Here is a 22,359-nt window from a genome sequence, read left to right on the forward strand (position 1 = left end):
TATGCTATAGATATATATGTGTTGTATGTAATCTATTCTGCACTAGGTCTATTTATAAGTACTAAGGTATCAGATATTCACACCTGGTACGAGCTATGTTGGTGGCAGGTTTCCCAGGGTTCGCATGACATTTTCTTCAGTGTTCACATGGCATAACAATCAGCGGTCTCTAGTGGGCTGCAGTTCCGACACTTCCTTTGGACATCCGAGATACGAAGGTGTCCATTAGCGACCGCTGATTATTATGCCTTGTGAACACTGCAGCCAATATCACGCGAGCCTCAGCAGACACGGCGCCAACATCGCTGGAATGGCACTGGTAAGGGAGGGGAGTATATACTATTTTTATTTTACAGTGAGAAATACAGTATTTAAGAAGGGATTGTCTGAGCAGAAGACAACACTATGTAGTTTTGATAGACTATCATACTTTATAGCATTGGCAATGATTGATATGATACTTCTAAAACTCACCTTTTCTTAGCATTGCAGAATGTGCATTTATTGGGATAGGTGACAGCATCAGATCCACAGACTGGTGTATAGTCAAAAGTACAAATCTCTCCAATTCCTTCACATTCATCCTGAACTGGCTGATATACAAGAGAAAATAAGTGAGATGTAATGATGAGATGTAAAACACCGATGGCCTCAAAATGTAAAAACTTGGAAAGGAAAAGATATAGGGAACCTGTACCAACAATAGTCTTGAGCAAGCAGATGTAGTTTAGGCTAGGGAAGTCTAAAGCATTTTGAAAGGTCCTTATTGGGCTATGGTCCCATAATGAATATTTGGTAAGTTTTTGATGCTATAGATTTTCTGAAGCATTTCTGCAACTATTAGTTCAATTAGGTTACCCACATGGTTTTCATTACGTTTTTATCGCATTTTTGAAACTGCAGGTTTTGTTTCTTCATGGTATGTCATGTTTTACATAAAGCTGCTTTGTTTGGTACGCTTCCTGGTCAGTAGCATAGCTACCAGGGGGGAAGAGGGGGCGGTGGCCCCAGGCCCGGTGCTCAGAGGGGGCCCACCCGGAGCTACGCTACTGTAACTGTATCTCCCTGCTCTTACGCTATTGGGCCCCTGACCAGGTGGGGGGCCCGGCACCAGCAGTGGGCCCTCCGCCCGTCATTGTAAGATCAGCTGTTTTGGCATGGAGATGAGCGGTAGCTCGGAGCACCGCAGGAACAAGGAGGAAGAGAGGTGAGCATTTATTTACTTTTTTTTATGGGGGATGCTTTATACTACAGGGTCTTCCTACGGGTGTGCTGCCTTATAGTACAGAATCTGCCTATGGGGGTGCTGCCTTATACTACAGGGTTTGCCTATGGGGTGCTGTTTTATACTACAGGGTCTGCCTATAGGGGTTGCGCCTTATACTACAGGGTCTGCCTATGGGGGTGCTGCCTTATACTACAGGGTTTGCCTATGGGAGGCTGCTTTATACTACAGAGTCTGCCTATGGGGTGCTGTTTTATACTACAGGGTCTGCCTATAGGGGTTGCGCCTTATACTACAGGGTCTGCCTATGGGGGTGCTGCCTTATACTACAGTATCTGCCTATGGGGTGCTGCCTTATACTACAGAGTCTGCCTATTGGGTGCTGCTTTATACTACAGGGTCTGCCTTTGGGATGCTGCCTTATACTACAGGGTCTGCCTATGGGATGCTGCCTTATACTACAGGGTCTGCCTATGGGTGATGCCTTATACCACAGAGTCTGCCTATGGGTGATGCCTTGTGCTATAGAATCTGCCTATGGGGTGCTGCCTTATACCATAGGGTCTGCCTATGGGGTGCTGCCTTATACTACAGGGTCTGCCTATGAGTGCTGCCTTGTGCTATGGAGTCTGCCTATGGGGGCTGCCTTGTGCTATAGAGTCTGCATATCAATGATCCCTTGTGCTAAAGAGTCTGCCTATGGGGGTGCATTATACAATATAGAGTCTGCCTATGGGGAGTGCATTATACTATATTTAGGATGATCTGGTGCATTATACTATATGGAGGCTATCTAGGGGGCCATCGTACAGTGTGGGGATTACAGTGAAGGGGCCATCATACAGTGTGGAGATTACAGTGAGGGGGCCATCATACAGTGTTGGAGCCATCAAACAGTTTGGGGGCTACTAAGGGGTCAGTATACTGTGTGGGTGGTAGCATACAGTAAGGGGGCATCATACTGTGTATAAGAGAGCATCATACAGTGCATAGGGGGCTGTACAGGAGGGAGACTCAGGACATTATTAAATGTGAAGTGGGCACTTATTGTTATAGGGGAACTCAGGTTACTGTGACTGTCAAAGGGGCACACAGGGCATTATTACTTTCTAAGGGGCAAACTGTGAGCACTGTTTTCTAGGGCATTACTAGATTATAGAGGGGTGCTTTAGAATTTAGAAGGCACAGAGAACCACACAGTAGGTGCAGTAATAGGGTCACATATGGCAGCAGCGGCTCAGTATTTGGGATATCAGCAGGATGAGGAATTTGTGCAGGTTGGAGATAGATGGTGATGGGGCAGGAATATAAGAAGTGAAATGTGTCTTTGTTGTATTCTCTGCAGCTGAGTCGTGGCTGGAAGAAGTTGTCATGTCGGTCTGAGCCAGATGGAAAAGACAGGAAAAGTGAACGATTCCATCAGAAAGAACGTCAGCGGTAAGTCATTATCTGTAACGGTGCTGTGATCTCATATGTTCTGTAGGACTGGTATCTACCACTGACCATATGGCGGTAATACCTATGTTGGTCTTATATAGAGATTATCTTCAGTAATAGCGCAGTCATCTGCTGAGGTTCTCCTCCACTATTAGGGTGCGTCACCCAGTTGTAATCAAGGTTACCTGGTTAGGGGCCCACTCAGAAGTTTGCCCCACCCCTGAACCAAAACCCTAGCTATGCCTCTATAATCATGGTATTTGGCTTTGACTAAACTTTATTGGTACAGTCTTTTGTGGATTACATGTGTTTTTAATGTGTTTGTACAGTGGGAACTCACTAAAACTAATATGCTTTTATTAACTGCAGATTTTCCCCATTTAATGCAAGTCTACGGGTAAAATCCGCACATAAACTCAACATACACTCAAGAGAAATTGACATGTTGCAGACTTCAAACACGCACCACAGGTCAGTTTATGCATCGGATATAAATTAGGTGAAACAGACGATTTCCACAGTGACGGATGATCATCGTTTGTCTTGGTGAAACCAACAATCATTTGTTTCAACCAATGGCTGGCTGTCAAAGGTTAATTATCATTCAAAAGACTGATCATAATCGGGCATCTTAGATTGTTTTTTCTTTGGTTGATCATAAACACTAACTGCATCATGAACTGAAAAAAAATCTTGGCCAATGCAGTCTGAGATGTTTTTTGTTTTCATTCCCCCGAAAGAATGACTGTTCATTATCCCATATCTGCCTTAAGTGTATGGAGGTCTTGAGATTGTCCCTTGGCAAAAAAAAATTATCAAAAAGTGTCCTCCTGCTTTGACCTCCCAGCCATCAACTATAATCAGTGGAAAAGCCTGAAACCTGACAGTATTTGATAAATTATCCTGCAACACAGCCACAGGGAAAATTAAGCATTACACAGTGCCCATTCAATTATTTGTGTAAAAATTCACCTCTACAATGCAGCTTGCTCTGTACTTCATCTTGATTGCCTTTTTTGACTTCCTGTCAACACATAAAAGATTAAGTTCAATGTCAAGGAAATGAGAGTGGTATTAACTGCTTAACGACTTCTGACGTACATTTTCATAACAGGTCACTGTGGGATGTATGGAGCATTTCAAACTATGGGTAGTGTTTATTACCCACTTGCTGTATGATCTCAGCCATGTACGATTGTCTCTGAAACACTGCATGGAGAACAGAAAGAGGAGAAGAGAACTGTCTGAGGCCTTGAGAATGAAAATTGTTAAAAAATATTAACAATCTCAAGTCCATCTCCAGAGTTCCCTTGTCCATAATGTGCAACATAATCAAGATGTTTACAACCCATGGCACTGTAGCTAATCTCCCTAGCAGAGAAAAATAGATGAAAGGTTGCAATGTAGGATAGTCTGGATGGTGGACAAACAACCCCAATCAAATTCCAAAGAAATTCAAGCTGTCCTGCAGACTCAGTGTGCATCAGTGTCAGTGCAAACTATCGGTCAACATTTCAATGAAATAAAACGCTATGGCAGGCGACCCAGAAGGACACCACTGCTGACAGAGACATAAAAAGTTAGACTGCATTTTCACAAAATGTAGGTGAATAAAGCCAAAATCCTTCTGGGAAAGCGTCTTGTGGACAGATGACAACCAAGATAGAGATTTTTGATCTTTGAAGCACAATTTTCTGCTTCCCGAAACAGGAATGAGGCCAACAAAGAAAAGAACACAATACCTACAGTCAATTATGGTGGAGGTTCAAAGATATTTTAGGGTTGTTATGCTGCCTGTGGCATTGGGTGCCTTGACTGTATGCAAGGCATCATGAACTCTGAAGATTACCAAAAGATTTTGGATCATCATGTAGTGCCCAGTCAGAAAGACTTGGAGCAGTTTTCAAAAGAAAAGTGGTTCAAAATTCCAGCTGAGAGATGTAAGAAGTTAGTTATAGTTATAGGAAGCGATTCAATGCAGTCATTTATTCCAAAGGGTGTGGAACCAAATATTAAGTTGAGGATGCTGACTGACAGCAGGCTCAGAATTAGGTCCAGCTGTCAGTCAAGAATCCTGCGAGTCACGCCCCCTCGGTAAAGACAATAAAAATATGATATGGGAGATATAAGAGTACTCATTAGAGTAGAAGTAATAAAATAGGAATAAAAGCTGGCCCTTTTTGACCTGGTGATAGGTCCTCTTTAAAGTTATGTTTGATCAGTGCATATCTCTGTGCTACCGGATCTTTTCTTTTTCATGGCAAGTGAGAAAGTTGACTTGGCTATTAAGTGGTTGGTAAAATAAAAAAACACATCATGTAAGATAAAATAATGATACATCCTAATGCATGAATGTTTTGAAATGTCCACTTACAGTATGAATGAACATAGGTCACATTCACTTGAATAAGTACGACCATTTGTACCGCACACTGGCTTATAAATTCTAGTGCAGATTAATCCCATATCTGGTACTGGAGTGTATACATCACAATTAGGCTGTGGAAAAATAGAAACTAAGGGTAACAAAGTCCAAATTCAACATTTGACTATTGTAGTACATATATAATTATTAGTGATGAGCGAGTGTACCCGTTGCTCGGGTTTTCCCGAGCACGCTCGGGTGGTCTCCGAGTATTTGTTAGTGCTCGGAGATTTAGTTTTCATCGCGGCAGCTGAATGATTTACAGCTACTAGCCAGCCTGAGTACATGTGGGGGTTGCCTGGTTGATAGGGAATCCGCACATGTAATCAAGCTGGCTAGTAACTGTAAATCATTCAGCTGCAGCGATGAAAACTTAATCTATGAACACTAACAAATACTTGGAGACCACCCGAGCGTGCTCAGGAAAACCCGAGCAACGAGTACACTCGCTCATCACTAATAATTGTCATAATGAAACTGTCCATGTTGCCAGAGGCAACCAATCACAGTGCAGCTTTTTTAGAGCAGTTGAAGGCATAAAATCACAGGTTTGACTAGTTGCAATGAGGAACAAGATTTGCTTTGCAAATACAAGTTTTATGCATAATTAACCCTATATCTACAGTTTAATAGCATTTTTTTCACATGACAAGTTCTCTTTAAAGTATAATAATACCCCAATGTATCACAGATACAGATCAAAGATGTGAGACAAAAAAACAGGACATTGTTACTTCAAACTACAATTGCATGTTATTATTAAGTTTTCACTAGAAGAGGGATAAGATAAGACAGGTACAGTATGATAACCAAAACATGTTTATAACCTCTTTCTCAATAACCCTATGGCTGTGCATATAGTTAGAGTGCTATAACAGGTGTGGAAGATTAAACATCTATGCATGGTGTATGAAGAATTAAAGTGGTTGTCCTGCTTCAGAGAATATTCCTCCATAGGTGGAGAGGATGGAGAGAAGGTGCCGGATCAAGAACGGCGACGCTCATAGTACTAGACTGCCCAGTAGAGGAGTATAATAAAGCTATTTTTTTAATGGAGATCGTATTGGGGACATATGGATTCTAGAACACTGTCACATAGCACTTACAGGTGCTGTCCCTACTTTATATGGGAAAAACCTGGTGACAGGTTCCCTTTGAAGAAAATTATACACCCATGTAACAATGTTTTATTATATACATCCCACAAAGGCACTTGAGAAATGAGTTGCCCCCTAAAAATAGGATTATGAAATTCTCTTGAAAATTGTAAAAATTGGCTTTAAACTTTGAAGTAGTTTAATGTCTCAAAAAAATAAATAAATAGGAGTATAAAAAATTATTCTAACAACATAGACATGTAGTAAATATTCAGTATTCACTATTTTGTGTGTAACTGTTGTAAAAGCAGACACATTAAAAGGTTGAAAAGTGAAAATTTAAAAACAAATTACATTTCTTGTTTAATAAATTCAGAACATATCGAAATAAATTTACTATTAACGTAGAGTACAATGTGTCATGTTAAAACAATTTCAGAACAAAGGGTTGTCGTAAAGGCAGGCCAACGTTATTGCTACATAAAGTGACACATGTCAAATTTGAATTTTTTTTGCGTAAAACCAAATTTAGAGTCTTTTCAGCTCTGATATTATAAAGCTATATAAAATGTAAAGATATGCTTAGTTATGCACATATTTTTAAAAAGGAAGATTGATGTGTTTAATTTTCTAAGTCCATAACACTTGAAGCTTCTAATATAAATTTGCACACATATTTGATAAAAGCAAAAAAATCTACTTTGATTCAAAAGGATAAGGTTACGGGTAGGTGGATTCATAACTGGCTCATAGATCATACTCAAAGAGTGGTAATAAATAAACCATACTTTATTGTCATTAAAAAAAAGTACATACCTCAATCTCTGTTTCAACAGGATTGCAGATAATACCTAAAATATAAAATGCAGACCACATCAAAATAAAATACACAATAAAAATATCACCTTAACACAGAGTATTAATAAATGCAGCAAAAAACCCCAAAAAGTAAATGCAGAAAAAAAAACACATTATGACTAGTAATAATGATAAAGCAATAAAACAGTTATTAAGAATATAAACCTGTGAAACTGGTAAATGCCACAATAGCAAAGGCAATGCCTCCTATGGACTTCATGATGACAAGTTATTATTTTGAACTTGCTCAGTAGATTCTGCAAATAATTTTTCTACATGGGTGCTCTATATTTTTATATCCGGAAGAAGTTTACCTAGGGAGGGCTAAAAGGAATACACCCTCAATACTGGGCTAAACAAATATAACTAACATCAGCAGCTAGGACATAGCTTTTATTTCTCAATTGTAATGTAGTAACATTTACAAATATTTGCTTTTACTCGAATAACAAGAATAAAGAGGTGTGGAAGCTCTAGCGTTAGTTATTTTTAATGTAATATTAATTCCTTAACCAAGATTAACAAACAATAAAAAAAAACTTGAATATTATGAAGACTGCACTGCACGTAGTTAAAAAAAAAAAGTACTTTCATAATTTATTTTTATTACCATTTGGCTTAAAGGGAATCTGTCACCCCCAAAATCAACGGTGAGCTAAGCCCACCGGCATCAGGGGCTTATCTAAAGCATTCTGTAATGCTGTAGATAAGCCCCCGATGTATTCTAAAAGATAAGAAAAAAAGGTTAGATTAAACTCACCTGGGCGGGCCGTCCGAACTGATGGGCGTCGCGGTCCGGGGCCTCCCACCTTCTTACGAAGATGTCGTCTTCTGGTATTCACGATGCGGCTCCGGCGCAGGCGTACTTTGTCTGCCCTGTTGAGGGCAGAGCAAAGTACTGCAGTGTGCCTGCGTCGGAGCCACAGCGTGAAGACCAGAAGAGGATGTCATCTGATGAAGACAGGAGGAGCCGGACTGAACCAGCAGTGGGACCGCCCCTGGGTGAGTATAATACAACCTCTTTTTCTCATCTTTTAGGATACATCGGGGGATTATCTACAGCATTACAGAATGCTGTAGATAAGCCCCTGATGCTGGTGGGCTTAACTAACCCTCGATTTTGGGGGTGACAGGTGTTATGATCCGGTGACCTTGGAGCCGCATGGACTTTCTCAGGAGTAGGTGGAACCTGTACTGACCGCAAACCCTAAACTGACACCGCAACTAGAAGTAGCCGTGGGGTGTACCTAACACATCCTAGACACCTCGACACAGCCGGAGGACTAAATACCCCTATAGATGGAAATGGGAATTCTATCTTGCCTCAGAGCAGAACCCCAAAGGATAGGCAGCCCCCCACAAATATTGACTGTGAGTATTAGAGGAAAGACACACGCAGGCAGAAATCAGGATTTAGCAAAAGAGGCCACACTAGCTAAATAGGAAAGGATAGGACAGCGGTCAGTATTAAAACCCTAAAAATATCCACAGCAGATAATACAAAAATTCCACCATCTAACTAAAGACATGGAATGTATATCTGCATCTCCTGAGAATCCAACTAGACTGAAATATCCAAACAGTCTAAGCTGGACAAGAAAAAACATTGAATAGTACTGAATTGTAAAGCACACAACATGTGTGCTGTAGAAACAAAACCAGACACTTATCTTTGCTGATTTGGCAGCAGGGCAGGAGGAACCAGACAGAGATGCAAAACCTCCAAGAACAAAGGACAACTGGCAAGGGCTAATGAATCCTGCACACCTAAATATCCCAGTCAGAGCTGCAATCAGCAGGGACACCTGCCCAGGATTGCAACCCAGGGACAACTGCATTACTACCAACAACCACCGGAGGGAACCCAAGAGCAGAATTCACAACAGTACCCCCCCCTTGAAGAGGGGTCACCGAACCCTCACCAGAGCCCCCAGGCCGATCGGGACGAGCCAGATGAAAGGCACGGACCAAATCAGCAGCATGGACATCAGAGGCAAAAACCCAAGAATTATCCTCCTGGCCATAACCCTTCCATTTAACAAGGTACTGAAGCCTCCGCCTCAAAAAGCGAGAATCCAAAATCTTCTCAACCACATACTCCAACTCCCCATCAACCAACACAGGGGCCGGAGGATCAACAGAGGGAACAACGGGCACCACATATTTCCGCAATAAAGATCTATGGAAGACATTATGGATAGCAAAAGAAGCCGGAAGGGCCAATCGAAAAGACACCGGATTAATAATCTCAGAAATCCTATAAGGACCAATAAAGCGAGGCTTAAACTTAGGGGAAGAAACCTTCATAGGAACATGACGGGAAGACAACCAGACCAGATCCCCAACCCGAAGCCGGGAACCAACACACCGACGACGGTTAGCAAAACGTTGAGCCTCCTCCTGAGACAATACCAAATTGTCCACCACATGAGCCCAAATCTGCTGCAACCTGTCAACCACAGAATCCACACCAGGACAGTCAGAAGGCTCAACCTGCCCCGAAGAAAAACGAGGATGAAAACCAAAATTACAAAAGGGCGAAACCAAGGTAGCCGAACTAGCCCGATTATTAAGGGCAAACTCGGCCAATGGAAAGAAAGCCACCCAATCATCCTGATCAGCAGACGCAAAGCATCTCAGATAAGTTTCTAAAGTCTGATTAGTTTGCTCGGTCTGGCCATTTGTCTGAGGATGAAATGCGGAAGAAAAAGACAAATCAATGCCCAGCTTAGCACAAAAGGCCCGCCAAAACCGAGAAACAAACTGGGACCCTCTGTCGGACACAATATTCTCCGGAATACCATGCAAACGAACCACATGCTGAAAAAACAACGGAACCAAATCAGAAGAGGAAGGCAATTTAGGCAAAGGCACCAAATGGACCATCTTAGAGAACCGGTCACAAACAACCCAGATGACAGACATCTTCTGGGAAACCGGAAGATCAGAAATAAAATCCATAGAAATATGCGTCCAAGGCCTCTCAGGGACCGGCAAAAGCAAAAGCAACCCACTAGCACGGGAACAACAAGGCTTGGCCCGCGCACAAGTCCCACAGGACTGCACAAAAGAACGCACATCACGCGACAAAGAAGGCCACCAAAAGGACCTACCAACCAAATCTCTGGTACCAAAAATACCAGGATGGCCAGCCAACACAGAACAATAAACCTCAGAAATCACTCTACTAGTCCATCTATCAGGAACAAACAGTTTCCCCACTGGACAGCGGTCAGGTTTGTCAGCCTGAAATTCCTGAAGAACACGTCGTAAATCAGGGGAAATGGCAGAAAGGACCACCGCTTCTTTCAGAATGCCGACCGGTTCAAGGACCTCAGGAGAATCAGGCAAAAAACTCCTAGAGAGGGCATCAGCCTTAATATTCTTAGAACCCGGAAGATACGAGACCACGAAATCAAAACGGGAAAAAAACAAGGACCATCGAGCCTGTCTAGGATTCAGCCGCCTGGCAGACTCTAGGTAAATCAGATTTTTATGATCGGTCAAGACCACAATACGGTGCTTAGCTCCCTCGAGCCAATGACGCCACTCCTCAAACGCCCACTTCATAGCCAACAACTCCCGATTGCCGACATCATAATTGCGTTCAGCGGGCGAAAACTTACGGGAAAAGAAGGCACACGGTTTCATCAAGGAACCAACAGGATCCCTCTGAGACAAAACGGCCCCTGCCCCAATCTCAGAAGCGTCAACCTCAACCTGAAACGGAAGAGAAACATCTGGTTGACGTAACACCGGGGCAGAAGTAAATCGGCGTTTAAGCTCCTGAAAGGCAGAGACAGCCGCAGAGGACCAATTCGTCACATCAGCGCCTTTCTTCGTCAAATCGGTCAAGGGTTTAACCACACTGGAGAAGTTAGCAATGAAACGGCGATAAAAATTAGCAAAGCCCAAAAATTTCTGAACGCTCTTCACAGATGTGGGTTGAATCCAATCATGAATGGCCTGAACCTTAACCGGATCCATCTCTATAGATGAGGGAGAAAAAATAAAGCCCAAAAAAGAAACCTTCTGCACTCCAAAGAGACACTTAGACCACTTCACAAACAAAGCATTATCACGAAGGATCTGAAATACCATCCTGACCTGTTTCACATGAGACTCCCAATCATCGGAAAAAATTAAAATGTCGTCCAAATATACAATCATGAATTTATCAAGATAAGTCCGGAAGATGTCGTGCATGAAGGACTGAAAAACAGATGGAGCATTAGAGAGCCCGAATGGCATCACAAGGTATTCAAAATGGCCTTCAGGCGTATTAAACGCAGTTTTCCATTCATCACCCTGCTTAATACGAACAAGATTATATGCCCCCCGAAGGTCAATCTTAGTAAACCAACTAGCCCCCTTAATCCTAGCAAACAAATCGGAAAGCAGAGGTAAAGGGTATTGAAACTTGACCGTGATCTTATTCAAGAGGCGATAATCAATACAGGGTCTCAAGGAGCCATCCTTCTTAGCAACAAAAAAAAACCTGCTCCCAACGGTGAAGAAGATGGCCGAATATGCCCTTTCTCCAAAGACTCCTTAACATAACTCCGCATGGCACAGACAGGTTAAAAAGTCGGCCCTTAGGAAACTTACAGCCTGGAATCAAGTCAATCGCACAATCACAGTCCCTATGCGGTGGAAGGGAACTGGACTTGGGCTCATTGAATACATCCTGAAAATCAGACAAAAACTCTGGAATTTCAGAAGTGGAAGAAGAGGAGATTGACATCAAAGGAACATCATTATGAACCCCCTGACATCCCCAACTAGTCACAGACATAGACTTCCAATCCAACACAGGATTATGTGCCTGCAACCACGGAAAACCCAGCACGATAGCATCATGTAAATTATGCAACACCAGAAATCGACAATCTTCCTGATGGGCTGGCGCCATGCACATGGTCACCTGTGTCCAGAACTGGGGATTACTTTTAGCCAAAGGTGTAGCATCAATGCCCCTTAAAGGAATAGGGTTCTGCAAAGACTGCAAGGGAAAACCACAACGCCTGGCAAACTCAAAGTCCATTAAGTTCAAGACGGCGCCTGAATCCACAAACGCCATGACAGAAAATGATGATAATGAGCAGATCAAGGACACAGATAATAAAAATTTAGGTTGTACAGTACTGATGGTAATTGAACTAGCGATCCTCTTTGTACACCTAGGACAGACTGAAATGACATGAGAAGCATCGCCACAATAAAAACACAACCTATTCTGACGTCTGAATCCCTGTTGTTCCGTTCTAGACAGAATCCTATTACACTGCATTGACTCAGGCATCTGCTCTGAGGACAACGCCACAGCGTGCACAGTTCTGCGCTCCCGCAAACGCCGATCAATCTGAATGGCCAGAGACATAGAATCACTCAGACCGAAAGGCATGGGAAACCCCACCATAACATCTTTAACGGATTCAGAAAGACCCTTTCTGAAAATTGCCGCCAAAGCATCATCATTCCATTTAGTCAACACAGACCATTTTCTAAATTTCTGACAATACAATTCTGCCGCTTCTTGACCCTGAGACAGGACCAACAAGGTCTTCTCCGCTTGATCCACAGAATTTGGTTCATTATATAATAATCCTAAAGCCTGAAAAAAGGCATCTACATTAAGCAAGGCCGGATTCCCAGATTCCAGGGAAAATGCCCAATCCTGAGGATCACCACGCAGCAGGGAGATGACAATTTTAACCTGCTGAATGGAATCACCAGAGGATCGAGGTCTCAGAGCAAAAAACAATTTACAGTTGTTTTTAAAACTCAAAAATTTGGACCTGTCCCCAAAAAACAAATCAGGGGTAGGAATCTTAGGCTCTAAAACTGGAGTCTGAACAATATAATCAGAAATACCCTGTACCCTAGCAGCAAGCTGGTCTATACGAGAAGCTAATCCCTGAACATCCATGCTAGCACAAGACTCCTCAGCCACCCAGAGAAAAAGAGGGAAGAAAAGACAAAGCAGGCTACAGAAAAAAAAATGGCTCTTTCTTCCCTTCTTCTGAGATGCATTTAACTCATTGTTGGCCAGTTTTACTGTTATGATCCGGTGACCTTGGAGCCGCATGGACTTTCTCAGGAGTAGGTGGAACCTGTACTGACCGCAAACCCTAAACTGACACCGCAACTAGAAGTAGCCGTGGGATGTACCTAACACATCCTAGACACCTCGACACAGCCGGAGGACTAAATACCCCTATAGATGGAAATGGGAATTCTATCTTGCCTCAGAGCAGAACCCCAAAGGATAGGCAGCCCCCCACAAATATTGACTGTGAGTATTAGAGGAAAGACACACGCAGGCAGAAATCAGGATTTAGCAAAAGAGGCCACAATAGCTAAATAGGAAAGGATAGGACAGAATACTAAGCGGTCAGTATTAAAACCCTAAAAATATCCACAGCAGATAATACAAAAATTCCACCATCTAACTAAAGACATGGAATGTATATCTGCATCTCCTGAGAATCCAACTAGACTGAAATATCCAAACACAGTCTAAGCTGGATAAGAAAAAACATTGAATAGTACTGAATTGTAAAGCACACAACATGTGTGCTGTAGAAACAAAACCAGACACTTATCTTTGCTGATTTGGCAGCAGGGCAGGAGGAACCAGACAGAGATGCAAAACCTCCAAGAACAAAGGACAACTGGAAAGGGCTAATGAATCCTGCACACCTAAATATCCCAGTCAGAGCTGCAATCAGCAGGGACACCTGCCCAGGATTGCAACCCAGGGACAACTGTATTACTACCAACAACCACCGGAGGGAACCCAAGAGCAGAATTCACAACAGACAGGTTCCCTTTAAAGAGCTTGCATGTAAAACACTACAGTGCAGGCTGCTCAGTCTTGCTTTGTTCTTATTTGTCCGACTAGATCTCTAATGGCTTTCTGACCTCTTTTGGAACTAACCTAACCTCAAATTCTGTTTGATTTACATTTATTTAGCTTTTTTTGTTTTAATATATGAGCTTTGATTAAATTTAGAAGCTCAGGAGAGATCAGAGTGTGGCTGCAGTGAGAGCCATCAAAGAGCTCACTTGACAGGATGAAGTGAAATAGCTCATAGCATGAAAACTGTTGCCCATTTGTTAGCCTACTCTATCATAAGGCCAAGGCTGAAGACTTAAGCCCCTGTCTGTATTCAAAGAAGGGGCCTCTCATTCCATCTCATGGCAAGAGCGAGGCACTAAAACATGACGATCGACTTATCTGCACCTCTCTTGTCCGATTTGTGGCCAAGATCCTCTGATCATGTCGATCTGGATTCCCCAGTTGGACCAGCAGACCTAGCACATAATAAAATATCCATGGAAATGCCTGTCCGTTGTCACTCAAAGATCAGTCACTTGTTTACCTACAAACTGCTGTAAGCCTCACTCCTAAACCGTGGAGACCTCTCTATCCGAATCAGGGAGATTTTGCACTTCTGCAATCAGGGGCTATCTGATTGCTGGTGGTCACCACGACTTCAGATACTGACACATCTAGAACACTGTAAAGGAAGGTACTATGAGAAATCTAAGATTCATCAAATATTCTGATTTGTTTAGCATGTTTCATTACTCCTAGTCTCCACATGTGTTCCTTAATGGTTTTGCTGCCATCAGATTGAATCTACAATGTGGGTAACATATCTTGACTAGCACGGTATATTGTAAAAGTTTCTAGCAGCTGATTTATATATCAACTAAAGTGCTTATATACCTATGGCACCATCAGTAACTGAAATAATAAGCATACTAATCTCTACAGCAGCCTATTACAATAATCACACTCTCAGTAACATAAAACCTCAGTTCCCACAGCCTATGCAGTTAGAAACACATTACCAAGATTTTATTGATAATCTTAGACGCTACAGTGGGATCATATGTAAACTGCAGGTATTGTGATTTTTACTGGACGAACTGTGGGAACTTGGGGTTTATATTACTGGTATAATAGCAGGTATATATACACTTAACATTTAAGCAAGACCAGTATTTCAATCACCAATCCACAGCAATATAGTATATATGGTGCAGGAAATCATTATCACAGAGAAAACAGACTCATTGGTATAATTAAACAAGTTTTATCTATATACAAGTTTAACAAGTCAGGGTGTAATATCAAGAAAATGTCAGTTCATAAATTAACAACAATGCAAACACTAAGGCCCAATTCCTGCAATCTCTCTTGGCCTAGCAGTTACCATCTGTCCCTGTTGCCCTGACCACTTACCTATAAAATAATAAATCTGGCGCTACCGTACTAAGAAGTGTGTCACTGTCCCCGCCTTCAGACATGCAAGCAATCACGAGGAAGTAAGAGCTGTGGCTGGCGGCTCACTTCCTCTTTACTACTTATAGTTCAGCATGAATATACAGGGCTTAACCACTTAACGACCAATGAGGGATATATCCGACATTGGACGCCTCCCCGTTTGGTGTGGGCTCCGGCAATGAGCCCGCACCTCTTTCGGCAAATGACAGCTGATCTGATTAGCTGTCATGTGCCTCTAACAGCCGCAGGTGGAATCACGATCTACATGTGGATGTTAATATGTTAAATGCCGCTGTCAAACTCTGACAGAGGCATTTAAAATGCACGCGCAGGAAGCGCGTCATTACCTCCTCCCATCGGTGCCCGTGTCACATGACCGCAGATGGGTTGGCATGACAACCCGGGGTCTGCAGGAGACCCCTGTGGTTGTAATAGCCAGATCGCTTTGAGAGCTGCCCAGCGGTTGGCGCTTATAACAAGTGAGCATTTCTGCTACATACTGTAGAGCAGGGTTGCGGCCCCACTATGTGTAGCACAGGCAATTGGATGATCGCAGCTTCTAGTCTCCCATGGAGACTATTGAAGCAAGTAAAACGTAAAAAAAAAGTTTTTTTAAAATATTAAAAAAAATATAACAGTTCAAATCACCCCCCATTCGCCCCATTCAAAATAAAACAATAAAAAAATTCAAATATTCACATATTTGGCATCGAGAATCGCCCGATCTATCAATATATAAAAATAATTTATCCAATCAGTAAACGTTGTAGTGAGAAAAAAAAATCAAAACTTTTTTTTGATCGCTGCAACATTGCAATAAAATGAAATAACGGGCGATTAAAACATCGTATGCACACTAAAATGGTATCAATAAAAACGTCAGATCGGCACACAAAAAAATAAGCCCTCACCCAGCCTTAGGACCCAAAAAATGGAGACACTACAGGTCTTGGAAAATAGCACCTTTTTTTTAACCAAAGTTTGGAATTTTTTTTCACCACTTAAATAAAAAAGAACCTAGACATGTTTGGTGTCTGTGAAGTCTTAATGACCTGGAGAATCATAAATGTAGGTCAGTTTTATCATTTAGTGAACATGGTAAAAAAAATCCAAAAAACAATTGTGGAATTGCACTTTTTATGCAATTTCAACGCATTTGGAATTTTTTTTTGCTGTTTTCAGTACATGATATGGTAAAATCAATCGTGACATTCAAAAGTACAACTTGTCCTGCAAAAAACAAGCCATCATGTGGCTATATTGACGGAAAAAGAAAAAAAAAAGTTATGGCCGGGGGAAGAAAGGGAGCAAAAAACTAAAAAGCAAAAACAGAAATACCCCTGGTCATTAAGGGTTTAATCAATTCAGTGCCCTTTTTTCATCAACCCTGATTCTATCTGGATTTTTATGTGAGCTTTATTGATTTGTGTTGTTTGGTGTGTCTTTGACCTTTTAATGCATATCCAATAAATTCATGTTTCTAAAGGTTTTTTTTTTCCAATCTTAGCCTTGTACCCTGACCAGGGCCGGCTGCAGGTTTTCGTGGGCCCCAGTGCCCAAAAGTGTCAGTGGGCCACTTTAACACATACCACGATTCATAATGCACAGATATGGCAAGGAATATAGGTATGCAACACAGGGCCCAGCCTGCCCCTTCATCTATGCAGACGTGCATACACAATATGTAGTGTAACGGACTAAGTGGTGGAACCAATGTGCCGTGATCTGAGGAGAGCCTGTAGGGGTGTGACTAGGTGCCTCACTAAGTCCAATCTCGGATGCACATGGGCTGATACTGCAATCCGAGGAGGGACGAGGGAGGAAATACCAGGTGCGACTCAAGGACTGACCTCGGCTGGATGGCAGCTGACCATCAAGGGACAGGAGGCAGGAATGTCAAAGAATGGTAGACTTGGCAAGTACTGGCTGGCATGGCTCGTGTAGTTGAAAGGGTAGTTGGCCTCCCATCACAAACACGCTGCCCATCATTCAGCATGCCTGCAGCACCTTTCACAGCTCCATCAGGGTCCTGATGATCTATACTAATAGATCATAAACTGAACATGAGTCAACAGTGTGATGCAGCAGCAAAAAAGGCAAATGCAATTCTGGTATGTATTAACAGAAGCAAACAGTCTAGACAACGCAAAGTCATTATTGCCCTCTACTCCTCTTTGGTCAGACCTCATCTGGAATACTGTGTCCAGTTTTGGGCACCACTTTTTAAAAAGACATAACAAACTGTAGCAAGTTCAGAGAAGAGCGACCAGAATGGTGACCGGTCTACAAACTATGTTCTATGAGGAACGGTTACAGGATTTGTGAATGTTTAGTTTACAAAAAAGAAGACTGAGAGGAAACTTAACAGCTGTCTACAAATATCTCAAGGGCTGTCACGCTGTAGAAGGATGATCTTTATTCTCATTTGCACAAGGAAAGACAAGAAGCAATGGGATGAAACTGAATGGGAGGAGACACAGATTAGATATTAGAAAAAATATATTGACAGGGTGATCAATGAGTGGAACAGGCTGCCACAAGAGGTGGTGAGCTCTCCTTCCATGGAAGTTTTTAAACATATGCTGGACAGACATCTGTCTGGGATGATTTTGGCGAATCCTGCTTTGGACCAGATGACCCAGGAGGTCCCTTCCAACTCTACCATTCTATGGTTTTATGATTCTATGACTCTGTACGTTTCTGGAGGACTTCAGGATCCACTTTAGAAATAAAGGAGCCACAGTCCAGTTCAACTTAAGGCTACGTTCACACGATCCGTTTTTTGCTGCGGATCCGTAGCGGAATTGCAGCTACGGATCCGCAGCCGTTTTCCATGCAGGGTACAGTACAATGTTACCCTATGGAAAACAAAACCCGCTGTGCCGACGATCCTTTTTTTCGCTGGAAAATCCGCGCGGATTTGCCAACGGAAAAAAGAAGTACCATGTCAATTCTTTCAGCGGATTCCGCTGCGGGTTTCCAACAGCACCAATAGGAAACTGCAGTTGGAAACCCGCAGTGGAATCCGCAGAAGAAAAAGGACACAAATCCGCCGAGAGAAGCACCGCCGTTTTCCACTGCGGATTTCCCCGAAAAAGGACCGGAAAAATCCGCAGTGAAAAATGGATCGTGTGAACGTAGCCTTAAACAGATCAACTTTACTGAGACTTGTACACAGCATATTTATATTTTTTCCAGCATCACCATCATCAGGGTTCACAACATACAATTTCTCTTCTGTCCCTTTCCTTCTGTCTCTGTCACTAAGCCCACTTCCGGGACTGTACCTTTTGTGTCCTCAGCGTCTACCCTGTGCAGGCTTAATCTGTTAGAGAGCCCCCACGACCGCTTCGCCCCAGTCCTGAGGGCAACCGCCCACGCAATAAGCTGCCACATCCATGGTTACCTGCCCGTACTACTTAGTCTTCTGGTGGCAGCTGCAGACCCACTGATTCTGCACTGCCCACCCTGATGCATTGCTGTAGATCCCTCTGTAACAATACTGGTCAGTGGTCACTGATATTTTATGCTGGGCCTTCGGCTTGAGCTGAATGTTATGATGACACGGTGTTGCTCAGGGATAGCCTGCCCTCCTGAGCTAATGGGTGCCCTCGCCCTGACTATTCCAGGAAGTCCTTTCTGCCTTATCCACCGTGTCCCTCCTATGATTAACTATATACATACTGGTTTCCTCATTCCTACTATAATATGCTTATTGTGCCCCCATCTAGTGGCCAGACAGGATCACTACACTTTCCCTATATTAATACAGTATTTACATTTCAGTAGCAGAACATAAATATACAATGTCAATATAAAACATCAGGACAAACTAAGAAAGGGGTTGAAGGCAGATATCACATTGCAACCCCTTACATAGTGACTAGCACGACAGACACACAGGCAGGCACTGGCGGGCATGACTGGTATAGTCAGGTAGGCACGGCTGATATACAGGCAAGCAGGTGAGCATGGCTGATATACAAGCAAGCAGGTGGGCATGGCTGATAGGCAGGCAAGCACGGCTGATGTACAGGACAGCTTGAGAAAGATTCAACAAAAACTAAAACGTCACTGTGATGGGCTATTAAATTAAGCACTTCTAACCTGGACCCTGAATGGTGTGTTGCCTCCATTTTTTTAAATTCTACATAAGGTTTGGGTACATGCCTGGGGGCCTGCACCCGCATTGTGAATTTTTGTGCTGCTCTTATTTTTTCTGTTTTTTTTTTTTCTGTACAGAACAGCTATACTGGGATATGAGCACTGGGACCTGAGAACTAGCAAGCGTGTTTAAGAAACAGACTAACAATGTTGCATAGACACCTCCATGCAGGTAGGAACACTCTAAAAAGATGCAGTCCCTTTAAGAAGAAGGGAGCCGGTGCACTCATTCCCTTAGCTGAGTGCACAAGGATGTGCACAGTAGCAGAGCAAGAAGAAGAAAGAGCGGGACATGAGCCGCGACAGTGAACTAGTCAGTGTCCCTGCCGGGGGAGAGGGGCAGCATGCAGGGACGCCAGCACTAAATGCAGACATGCACGCGCACACACATACACACACACAATACGCAGACATGCACACACAATATGCAGACAAGCACACACATGCAGTACGCAGAAATGCACAGTTGCACACATATACAGTAGGCAGACATGCACACACAGTACACACACATGCAGACACATACACAGACATGCACATGGTACGCAAATATGCACATATACAATACACAGACATGCACATAAACAAATACACAGATACGTACACATACAGTACATATACATATTTGAAGACAAATCCACAAAAAATACATATAAACAGAGATAACTACTGTATATACATAGTCATACAATCTGACATACATAGATATACACATGATACATGCACACACACACACATTACAAACACTTTCAATATGGGGAAGCCGACAACAAGCCTCGCTCACCTCCTACCGGAATGTCTCCCGTCAAGCTGCTCTGGGATGTGGCTGTGGAGGCCACTCTGCTTAATGGTCGTAAAGCTGCTGAAGGAGCAGCCAGGGCCCCCTTGATCAGCTCAACTCTGGACCTGAAAATGGATGTCAGCGCGGTGTCCCCAACGGTCAGTGGGCCCCTACCTTTATCCAGGGCCCCAGCACTCCGGCCTTGACCTCTGAGCCGTTGGCGATTTTTTGTAAAATCTTACTTATGGTGTCCTGAAAGTCTGCTCCCTTCTCATTTTTTGGCTGATCCATGCATTTTTTTGTATTTTCCTTAGGCTTGAATAGGAAAGAATTTACATTCCAATAGATCATTACTTTCATATTTATCAAAGAGGAATGGTGATCCGGTGTCACAATTAAGGGCAAACAAAGACAAAGCTTACCTGACCATATGTCTGTAGACAAATTTACCTATCCCCTTTTATTTGCAGACTAAAGTTAATGTTTCCCTTTCCCAGTGAATAAGTTCAGATAACAAACGTAATAGAATAGACCACAGGAAAAAAAAAAAACTAATCCACTGGACTAATATAATTCCAGGTTCTTAAGTTACAATCCTTTAATAAGCATAATACAGTCTTACTTTATTTTTTTAGACTTCATAATGTGCAAACAGGTCACTAAACACAAGGTAACGGGGAGAAGGATTTAAACTTTTTCTAATAGTCTCAGCAGGAGAAATTAACATGCCGCGGTCTGGAATAACGCGCCACATGTCCGTCTCTGCGGTTGATCTGTGGACACATAGCCGACATTACTGTAATATTAGGCCGCTGTGGGTTTGACGCTGCATAAGTACGTGGCGTCAAACCTGCAGCAACTCCGGATCGAGGGCACATACCCTACAACACTAAGACTTGCAAAATTTTGTGCAACTACAAGCTTTGCAAAAATGCTAAAATATTTTAAACAGTTTTACAGAATTAATTTTACAGAATTTGGGTGCAAACTGTTTGATGAATTGGGGCCAATGCGCACATTTTCTTTATGGAAATCCCACAGTTAGAAACATGATCAAATAAAATCTATGCATTTCTGCTGCTGAAAGCATCCAGAGCTTAACTTTTTGTATAAAAAAAACATATCTTGGTGTTAAATTTAGAAATAATAACCAGATACATCATAAAAGGACAAGTACTGTATGTGTATATTTTGAAAGTGAAAATTTTTTTTTTGAGGGGGAATTTTTTCTTAAATTTTACAAAAGATTAGTGCCTAAGTATAGGCAAAGACACAGATGTATAAACCTACACAAATGTGTCACACTATTTAATATAATAAAATATAACATTTTTATTAGAGCATTCTAAAAAACATCTAAATACATATAACAATATAAAATCTGGGAAATACGTCATAAAACTATGGTAGATATCCATGGGTTGGCGTATAAAAGAACAGAAGGTATGATCAAAGTATCAATAAATGTAGAAAATTGATTGGTACAAAAAAGAAAATATCTAAATATTGTGACAAAGTCACTGGCAAAAAACTGGAGAGGAGATATGTTTCACTGAGGCTGTCAGGTTCAGTGATGTGAAACCCAGAAGTTTGCTCCAGCATACGAAGTGCTGAGAGGGGTTAAGCAGCCATTTTAAAAAGGGATGGGTTTCTGTGAGCAACCAAAGAGTGGGTGGGAGGATGCTCACCAGTAGTGATGAGCGAATTTGTTCAGAAAACGATTGCCAAATATAAATTCGGCACATTCGGATTCATGATTGGAAACAAGAGCAAAATTTTATAAAATCGGTAAAAATCGGTAACATTTGGTAAAAAGTGCGGGGAAATATTTGCGTTGCCACAAAAGTATTTTCAGCACTTTAGCAACGATAATGGTGGTGTATCATGAGCGTTTGGCACGTGTTTGATGAGGGGAGGGGGTTTCCAGAGCTCAGAGGCGCAGCGTTCTTGTAAACAGTCATTTTTTTTTCTAAATTTATGTGCACATTGCAGCTAGCCAATTAGTTCGCAGGAAACACCCACAATGTCCTGACACAACGGCTTGTGTCATTGGCTGCGAAAATCACATGTTCCTCT

General features: G+C 42.3%; 1 protein-coding gene across 3 annotated transcripts in view; it reads right to left on the reverse strand.

Annotated features, from left to right (window-relative positions):
* LOC143776387 (ovomucoid-like) overlaps positions 1–7,326 on the reverse strand; it is an 88,505-nt gene extending 81,179 nt beyond the window's left edge. The window contains exons 1-5 of one of the 3 annotated variants that reach the window (XM_077265731.1): positions 7,208–7,326; positions 7,001–7,035; positions 5,037–5,161; positions 3,635–3,686; positions 475–593 (exon numbers count right to left, since the gene is read on the reverse strand). In XM_077265731.1, coding sequence (XP_077121846.1) covers positions 475–593; positions 3,635–3,686; positions 5,037–5,161; positions 7,001–7,035; positions 7,208–7,262 — 386 coding nt within the window. In that variant the 5' untranslated portion in view covers positions 7,263–7,326. The remainder of the gene's footprint in view (positions 1–474; positions 594–3,634; positions 3,687–5,036; positions 5,162–7,000; positions 7,036–7,207) is intronic. The other 2 variants (XM_077265730.1, XM_077265729.1) reach the window with 2 other exon arrangements.
* Positions 7,327–22,359: the final 15,033 nt, after the last annotated feature.

Source organism: Ranitomeya variabilis, chromosome 5, assembly GCF_051348905.1.
Source record: "Ranitomeya variabilis isolate aRanVar5 chromosome 5, aRanVar5.hap1, whole genome shotgun sequence".
Taxonomy (NCBI): domain Eukaryota; kingdom Metazoa; phylum Chordata; class Amphibia; order Anura; family Dendrobatidae; genus Ranitomeya; species Ranitomeya variabilis.